The 9,141-nt window shown below is 33.6% G+C and overlaps 1 protein-coding gene across 5 annotated transcripts in view; it reads right to left on the bottom strand.

The window, feature by feature from the left end:
- Nucleotides 1-761: 761 nt before the first annotated feature.
- The window catches only part of LOC110022283 (histone-lysine N-methyltransferase ATX4-like), a 30,545-nt gene continuing 22,165 nt past the window's right edge, over nucleotides 762-9,141 (bottom strand). The window contains exons 15-24 of one of the 5 annotated variants that reach the window (XR_002293762.1): nucleotides 7,784-7,848; nucleotides 7,064-7,265; nucleotides 3,969-4,055; nucleotides 3,785-3,835; nucleotides 3,286-3,375; nucleotides 2,476-2,562; nucleotides 1,715-1,789; nucleotides 1,528-1,628; nucleotides 889-1,045; nucleotides 762-800 (exon numbers count right to left, since the gene is read on the bottom strand). Coding sequence is in view for 4 of the 5 variants with exons in the window: in XM_020721149.1 (XP_020576808.1) it covers nucleotides 955-1,045; nucleotides 1,528-1,628; nucleotides 1,715-1,789; nucleotides 2,476-2,562; nucleotides 3,286-3,375; nucleotides 3,694-3,744; nucleotides 3,969-4,055; nucleotides 7,064-7,265; nucleotides 7,784-7,848 (849 nt within the window). In the remaining variant the exon portion in view is untranslated. Of the gene's footprint in view, nucleotides 801-880; nucleotides 1,046-1,527; nucleotides 1,629-1,714; nucleotides 1,790-2,475; nucleotides 2,563-3,285; nucleotides 3,376-3,693; nucleotides 3,745-3,784; nucleotides 3,836-3,968; nucleotides 4,056-7,063; nucleotides 7,266-7,783; nucleotides 7,849-9,141 lie in introns of those variants that run through there. The other 4 variants (XM_020721150.1, XM_020721149.1, XM_020721148.1 and 1 more) reach the window with 4 other exon arrangements.

The raw sequence follows: 9,141 nt of genomic DNA, 5'->3' as shown, positions 1-9,141 counted from the left end.
ATATATATATATATATATTTAATTGATTAGTAATATTTCGAGCCAAAACGAGCCGAACACGAGCTATTCACGAACAACGAGCCGTTTTGACAGCCCTATCCACAATAGAGACATTTACATACACCTATATTTTGCTATTTTACATTCATACAGCCTAAATTTTCACATTATATCAACAATGCAACTTTAATTTTTAAAAAATAAAATACTCTTCTTCGTGTATATCAATTATATATTTAACTAAACTATAAATTAGTAAGTTAATCAATTTATAAATTTATGTTTAGGGTCTGTTTGGGGCAGCTGCAGCTTATTGAATAATCTGTTGATAAACTAATTAAAAATAATCTGCTGATAAACTAGATGCGATGGTTATTACAAATTTTTATTTTTTTGAAAAAGTCAGGCTGCTGTCATAAAGCTCCCACCATCTAAATGCAGTGTGAAAACGCTGCTTTCAGCATTTTCAAAACGTAGAAGCTGTCAAAACGCAGTTTACCCAAACAGGTCAGGTGCGTTGACCCTTCGACGCAATAAAGATCACTAAAGTCACAATAATAGTATTTTAATTATCAACCATATTAATTTATTTAAATCCCTACTCATCAATACCAAATATATAAATAATAAAAAAAACAGTTTCTTGATACTTTGCAAAATTTACAACAGATTTAAGAAGGTAAAAGTGTAAATAATAATTGAAATATTCTGATCCAACAGCTAACATTTACATTTACAAAACCATCCATTCTTGTCAGCACCTTAAGCCACAAGTTTTCTGTCATTTTTTTTTTAACTTTCTGGGTAGAAATGAAATAGAATAATTACTGAACATATAAGAAAAACATTAGAATAAACTCAACAATAATGGTTAAGGAGAGAGCTCACAGTTTCAATGGAGGGGAGACTTATCTTCCCCTTTGAGAAAGAATTGTTTTACATCTACAACCCCACCTAATTCATAAATTTACAACAATTTGGTGAATTGCAGAGGCATGGAACCTTGCATTCTTCGGCCTCATCGGTTTCGAACAGGTAATCGTAGCTGCGATGGAAGGCGAGGATAAACATAAGATGGATATATAAACATAATTTAAATATAAAGCATATAACAAAAAAGTAGATAGAAATTAAGATTAACATAAAGAAGGAAGATTTAAATAAACCGCTCAATTCGTACGTATTTACACATCTAACAGCTAAACATCAATTTTTACGTACAAACCGCCTTACATAGTTTTCACTTTTTAAAATTTAAAATGACAACATTTTAATGCGATATAAGAGATTTGAGTCATATAAACATAAAAAACAAAATTTAGGAAATAGATATGTAAATACCTAAAAAATAATTTTAAATCAATTTTGTACGGTCGAGAAACTAAATAAAACAATGTGATACTTTGAGACTAAATTAGTCGCATATAAATACTACGGGACTATTTTAGAGCTTTACTCATCACGGGAATAAATGAAAAACTCAACAAAATTACAAAAAAAAATGGGAAATTGAGATACGAGCCAGACGTTAGCTCATCGCCCGCCGATACATTCGTCTTAGCAATGAGTACGATCCGGCTTTGATCGTTGCCTACGCTCATAATCCTTGCATAGCAATTCGGCATGCACTGCATCGGAAAGCATTGATACCCCCAATATTATAAGAAAATAAATGAATTTATTTTATCTTAATCACAATGGATTATGGACTTACAGAGTGATTAATTAAACGTGCTATGTTTCCTTTATTCGTTGCATCGATCACAACCTCTTCACTAATCTTGAATAGCTGCATAAAAACAAAAAAGTATCACACTTCTTCAATTTAATCCCTTGATTAATAAAATTGATCCAAAACGAACCTTTACAAACAAAATTTAAATCAATTTTCTATAGTTAAGGGACTAAAGTGGAAACAATTTTAAATGACCATTTTGGATCAATTTTATATAATATACGGACTAAAATGGGAAAAATGTAATACTCTAGAATCAAATTGGCTACATACAAATAGTCAAAGAAATATTTTGAGATTTAATCTAAAACAAATACAAAAGAGAACTAGAAAACTTTCCCAATATCTCCAAAGATGAAGTTCCAACCATTCACCACAATAGCAACCAAGTCAATAAAGCTTCATTCATTTATTATACGATTTCACATGAAATATATTTAGAGAACAAAGAAACCAAATAAATAGTAATATTGCATGAGAAGATAGGCCAAGCCAGTGATTTAAATGATTGAAATCTTCAAATTTTCTCCTTAGATTGGTTAACTAAGCACTAATGGAAGGAGAGTAGTATTGAACTCCATGATATGTTGCTTCCACAAAAGAGGAGTGAGCAAAGCTAGTCTAAATTCCTCGCACATTAATGCACACGAATAGAACCTAATCACAAGCTCTAATGAATGATTTATACTATATGAAAGAATTAACAAAAAACAAAAAATTACAAAGACAAAATATCTTACATAGCAATCCTTCCCTTCTGAGCGGTACCGAGCCTCTCGTAGATTCGCAACACTACCCCGCACTTGCTCGCCACGATATTCAAGGACCTGATGATGAACATAAGGTCATATTTTCATATTTAAATTGTTTTTATATTTGATTAATCGAACAAATATTTTGGATGAAAAGAAGTTCAAAAACTTTAGCAATGTTAAAAGTAAGTAATTGCATCACAACTAGCCCTTGAAGCACATTAAATGAAGCCCGAATATCCGATGATGGAGCACTATTGTGTTATTCTCGATGTGTGATTTAAGAAAGAAAATATCAAACAGCCTATCTAAATGTACACTTTTCAAAGCTAAAAAATATAGGTAAATTTACAAATGTAGTACATAATTCTTATGTATTTGCATATCTTACACATAAACTTTCGTATTTATATATATAGCACTTCAGTGTTTTAAAGCTATGCTTGAAAAAGTATGTTTCAGTTTAACAAAATGGTAATAAGGCTGTTTTTAACGTAATATTAAAGATCTGAGTACTATGTGTGTAAATATGAAAATTTAGGTGTGAGATATATGAATACATAAGAGTTGTGTACTATGTATGTAAATGCCCAAAATATGACCTGAAGAAAAAGAGGGAAGACAAGCATTTGAAGATGTGGAGTTTTTGGTTGTATAGATAATCAATTTAATGGAATAAGACGATAGATTCTACAAAGAAAATCACATAAGGAAAGGTAGTCACCTTCTAAGGGTAAAGTTGACTTCAACATCAAGTGAAGGATAAATTAGTAAAAAATTTTAGAGTTCAGAAATCACCATTTCACCTTCTTGAATATTCCTTCTTGCGAACATGCCCCATCCATGTATTACAGATCTACCAAAACAGACCCTACTGTTTTCTGCTAGCTGAATTAGGAAAAGTGTGAAAATGCAAACTTTATAAAATTATGGAAGATTTACATGCATACCACACAATTCTTATGTATTTGCATATCTAACAGAAAGTTTGATTTTTACACCTATACAACTTTAACTATGCTTAAAAAGGAGTTTAACTTTTCAAAAGTTAGAAAAAGCAATATTTTTTTATGATATGAAATATTCGAATATTGTATATGTAAAAATTAAAGTATTTGTGTGAGATATGTAAATACATCGGAATTGTGTGGTTTGTATGTAAATGCCCATAGGGTTATATAGGAAAAAGAAGAAAGGCAGACTTGCCTGTAGGTGGTGCAGGCGCTCACTGAACGATGAAAAAGACTTTGGCTCCTCCTATGGGGTTATATAGGAAAAAGAAGAAAGGCAGACTTGCCCGTAGGTGGTGCAGGCGCTCACTGAACGACGAAAAAGACTTTGGCTCCTCCTATTTAACATTGATAGAATTGTTCAAAATAAGGAACCTTTCCTTTATAATCATCATATATACCAAAATTAAAAAACATAATAACAAAAAAAAAAAAAAGATTAAATGATATGTACTGAAGAAGATGAATCACCAGAGGAGCATTCAAACTTTGAATTTCATCTAAAGAATGAACTCGAAGTCCAGCAAGACAATGAACGACAGGCACTTCCCGCTTGCTCTGTAAAACATTAAAAATCACTAAAAAAAATCATGAAAGCTTTACATACATACCACTAAATTCCTATGTATTTACATATCTAACACCTAAACTTTAATTTTTACAAACATGAAACCTTACCTACGCATAAAAAGATGTCTTTTACTTTTTTAAAGTTAAAATGGTGGTTTTTTTAATATGATATGTAAGATTTGGGCGGTGTAAATGTAAAAAGGTAAAGTATAGGTGTCCGGTATGTAAATACATAGAAATTGGACGTTATTGTATGTAAATGCCCCAAAAATCGAGTTTAGAAGGATCTACGAGGAGCTTGAGTGAAAAGGCCATTAACAACGCAATATACAACAATGATGTTAATTTAGAGCAATTGCATGATCATGAAAAAAATGAAAATTCTATCATTCTAAACAAAGTTTATGAAGAAAGATGCTGCTCAATCAGACCTCTGAAAAGGATGAGAAATAGAACCCCTGAAAAATATGGAAATCAATCAATATTGAATATTTAAAAAAAATGTTAACTCTCCTTAATTTTTGGGTGTGTGATAAGTTAAATGTGTATTTTTTGAGTGCTCTGTTGGTCTTGACGACAAGTCTCAAGGCAAATTTCCTTGTAATAGTGTGAAGCCTAACCCTTCCTTTTGGGTGAAACATATTCTTGCTCAAAGGTGGACCCAGGAAGGTCCAAGGGGGCAATTGTCCCCTCTTCAAATTCATATTTTTACTTACATGGAAGGACAATTTAGCCTTTTCCCCTCTTGAAATATCAGTTTTGCACCTCCTGAATTATTACTTTACCCTTTGTAGGCCTAGTCCCTCCCACGTTGGGTCTAGCCATTGCATTTTGTCGGAGCAGCATCCAATCAGAAGGCAATTTAAAAGCCTATAAGAGACGAACGGGCAGATTATGGCACGACACATATGAAAGAAGAGAAATCAATATGGGTCGAGGTAGGGAACCCAACCCCCGCTCCATGTGAACCACACTATGGAACTTCAGGGATAGATCGCAAAGAACGTCGTAGTGGTGTTGGTAAATAATGAGGCCACTGACAACTATATCTCCATCCAAAAAGTTAAGCAATTGAGGCTTGAGATGGTTGACACATTGAGCATTGGAGTTATGATGGAGATGGGACAAGTGTAGAAGAGCAGAGTTGTTTATAAGGGGTTGATTTTGACACTTCAAAATATTTAGGTGGTAGAGACTTTCTTCACTTGGATTTAAGTAAAATTAATATTATATTAGGTTTGAAATTATTGCAGTCCTTAAGGAAGACTTGGGATGAATTGAAAACTCTTGACAAAGGAGTTTTAGGAGGGAGACAAGACAGTAGCACTTGGTGGTGTCCCCATTTGTACAAGACTTTGGTGATGCTCAAAATTATGGTTAGGGCAATTCAGGATACAAGGCTGAGATTCTTGATCGAGTTCCACAGCATGAAAAAGACGCATCATACAGAGTCGACATAGATTACAACACCCAACAACTCTTACAATAGTTTTCCAATTGTCGCGATGATTGCCTCCTCGGAGGGAACACAAGCATTGTGATAACCCTGAGGTCGGGAGTCTATCCCATCAATGTGCACCCATACTGCTACCCCGAAGGGCACAAAGCTGATATCAGGAGATTGATTCGAGAGATGCTGGAGGAATTGAAGGGACATTTATTGGAAGCACAACTCATGAAGAAACAAGCTGACGAAAATTGAAGTGGTGTGCAATTTGTGGTAGGAGATAAGGTGTTTAAACTCCAGCCCTATCAACAGAGGATATTGGTCACATGAATGAGAAGCTCTCCACACATTATTTTAGTTCTTATGAGATCACACAGAGCATTGGGGAGGTGGTTTATCGTTTAAAATTGTCATCATCGTCAAAACTCCATCCAGTGCTCCATGTATCTCAGCCGAGACATGCCATTGATGAAATATGCCCTCATCTTCACTTCCCTCTACTTTGACAGAAGATATGGAAATTCTCCTAGAGTCACTTGAGTTAAAAGAAATGCACTAGGAATCGACAGGTTAGAAAGAAGTGCTGATTAAATAGAAAAAATTGTCAGATTGTGACACCATATGGGAGTCATACAACTTGATCCAACAACAGTCCCTCTCTTTCATCTTGAGGACAATATATCTTTTTGGGAGAGGAGTAATGTCAGAATGAAGCCTACAGCCCGCCTCGTGCTCCACTCCATCGACACCTAGCCCACAAAACCATTTGAAGACCTATGTTAGACGCAATACTAAAAGGGCAATTTAGTCATCTGTTAGTTATTCTTGTGGAGTATAAATAGAGCTTAATATATTTACGATTATGTCATATGTGATTGTTGCCTTGAATCTTAGGATTAGGGAGAGGATTACCTACATTTTGAATTCTAGGTTTATCTTTTATGTATTTAGGTTGTATTGTTTTGTGCCGGTGAAGTAAATTACTTCGTTTGTCATAATTTTTGCGAAAGCTCGTCTCTTTCCTATAAGGACCCATTCTACATTAAAATTCAAAAGCATTGCTAACAAGTGAACATTCAAAACAAAATGAAATCAAAACAGTTAAACAACATTTCAAAATCCAATCAAATAAACATATTAGTAATTTGAATCAATAATCAAGTCGCACGATCATCTTAAATTCACCAAATTTTGTTTCAATAATTTTAAATAGTTTGTTCCATCAAAGAGACAATGATTCAAAACATAAATTTCATGATATGCCTTTATAAAGTTGGGAAATTTACATACCTAGCACATAATTCGTATGTATTTTACATATCTCATTCCAAAACTTATATATTTACATACATATCACTTTGGTGTTTTAAACCTATGCATGAAAATGTGTATTTACTTTTGAAAAGTGATAATCATGTTATTTTTTATGTGATATTAAAAATTTGTGCGCTATGTATGTAGATTATAAAAGTTTAGGTGTGAGATATGTATATACATAAGAATTGTGTTATTGATGTAAATGTCCCTATAAAGTTTAGCTATGGTGTACCTTAGAATCCATCTTGTCATAAATTCGACACCTTGCGGCAGAAGATGTTTCAGAAATAAGAGTTGTCATCGCCACATCATCACTAGCAACTTCGCGAATCAATTTGTGACCATTTTCCTTCTCTTTTTTATGGAGTAAACTTTTACTAGAGAAGACTCCCAGAGGAGTCTGTATGATTAAAACATTATCAACATCCGGAATACTGCGTTAATTAAAATTAAATCTCAGCTTTTCCAACTCAGATTAAAGTTGCAAATATGAAAATATAATTAACTAGAATAATTAAATTCTTCAAACAGTAAGCCAAAGTTGATGAACAAAAGGAATTTCTACAATTTTTGCAAATAGTCTAAATGACATGAAAAGTTCACCTGCACCGCTAAAAATCAAAAGGAAGATTGACATACATACCACTTAAATCTTGTCTATTTACATAACTTACACCTAAACTTCAATTTTTACATACATACCAACCTTACATATTTCACAAATTTAAAACTAAAATGGTGGTATTTTTTATGTGGTATGGAAAAATTTGGGTAGTGTAATTATAAAAATAAAATTATAATTGTTAAATATGTAAATACATAAGAGTTGGGTGGTATGCATGTGAATGCCCCAAATCTAAAACAAGTAGCAATGCTGACTGGCATAAAAGAAGAACAGAGCAGATTAGAAAATATAACTTAAAATTAAGAAAGCAACATAAAATAGGAATACCTGTGTAGCGCGCAATATGAAACCATTTTTGTAATTTGTTTGTCATTTTTCACAATGCAATGTAACTGCAAAAACAATAAGAGAACAACTTCGATTCTCATCTTAAAGGACTAGACTAAAAAACAATTCATAAACTTTAATCTAATGCATAAGGCATCCACAACTGAATATAGAATAAACCTGCAAAAATCACAAATCTAAAGAGTTACTTTATATCCAAAAGAAAAAGAAAAAAGAAAAAAAAAAACAATCTATAGCAAAAAAAATGGAATTTTAGAATGTATCTTAAAAACATGACTAAGAAAGGCACACTATATATACATAAATATGCAGAAAATCCTTCTCTGGTGAGAGATGAGGAATTCGGCTTAATGTGAGCTAAACTTTTATATAAAGAAGTTTGTCTTTACTCCTCCAAATGTTCAAGCTATGAGGATAGTATTTCTTCCTTTGTTTATTATTCATTTATCCAATCCCTTCTAAGTTTTTCCTTGATGATTAGTCGCATTATGAATATATTTTCTTGCTTTTAAAATTTTCAAGGCAATATGTTACCTTTATTTCATGCTTCTTGGTCACTATATTTGACTATTTTGTTTACTTTATGCCATGTGTGTTCTTTGGGCTTATTTGCAAGTTCAGATAGCAAATTGGAGAAGAGTTGGCGACTGGAAGGGCCTAGGAAAACGGGACAAAAAATCTGCTGGCAGCAAAGGTTCCTGCAGGGATCGGCGGCGGCTAGCGGCACACTAAAGGATCGATAGAGCTTTCTAGAAAGTATTCCTATGGGCCATCAGCCACAAGGAAGAAATAAAGCCAATGAGAAGATCTGAAAGCAAGGAAAGCGGCCCACTAAAGGATCGGCGGCAATGTCCCCTTTTGGAGTTTCGCGTGTGTGGTATCGACTTCCAGCACTTAGAAAGATGAAACCGACATGAGGGGACTCAAAAGGAGTCCCTATAGGACCTTTAAGCCTTAGGGTGACCTTTTGCACAATTTGCACTCTCACGCGCACAAACTTCGCAATTCGGAGAGTCGACACGTCCGATCACTACAATTTGCATCGCTTGCACCATTATCTGTTGAGGACTTGAATAGATTGTTGGAGAAGATTAGTCGCAAATCGAAATTTTATGAAATTTGAATTTTGATGTGTTTTTTACCCAATTGTCGACGATGTCGTCCGAGCGACCCCGGATGACAAAACGGACTGCACCGGCGCGTTCGGAATGTTTATTTTGCCTAGGAAGGACACCCATTTTGCTAAGGCACTGCGCGCGAGTAAATTACATGAGATTTAATATATATATATATATATATATATAAATTGATTATTTTTTTTTTTTTTAAGTCCAAAC

Source organism: Phalaenopsis equestris, unplaced genomic scaffold, assembly GCF_001263595.1.
Source record: "Phalaenopsis equestris unplaced genomic scaffold, ASM126359v1 Scaffold000180, whole genome shotgun sequence".
Classification (NCBI taxonomy): Eukaryota; Viridiplantae; Streptophyta; class Magnoliopsida; order Asparagales; family Orchidaceae; genus Phalaenopsis; species Phalaenopsis equestris.
Note: the sequence above shows the minus strand (reverse complement) of the source record. Positions and strands in the feature narration are given on the sequence as shown.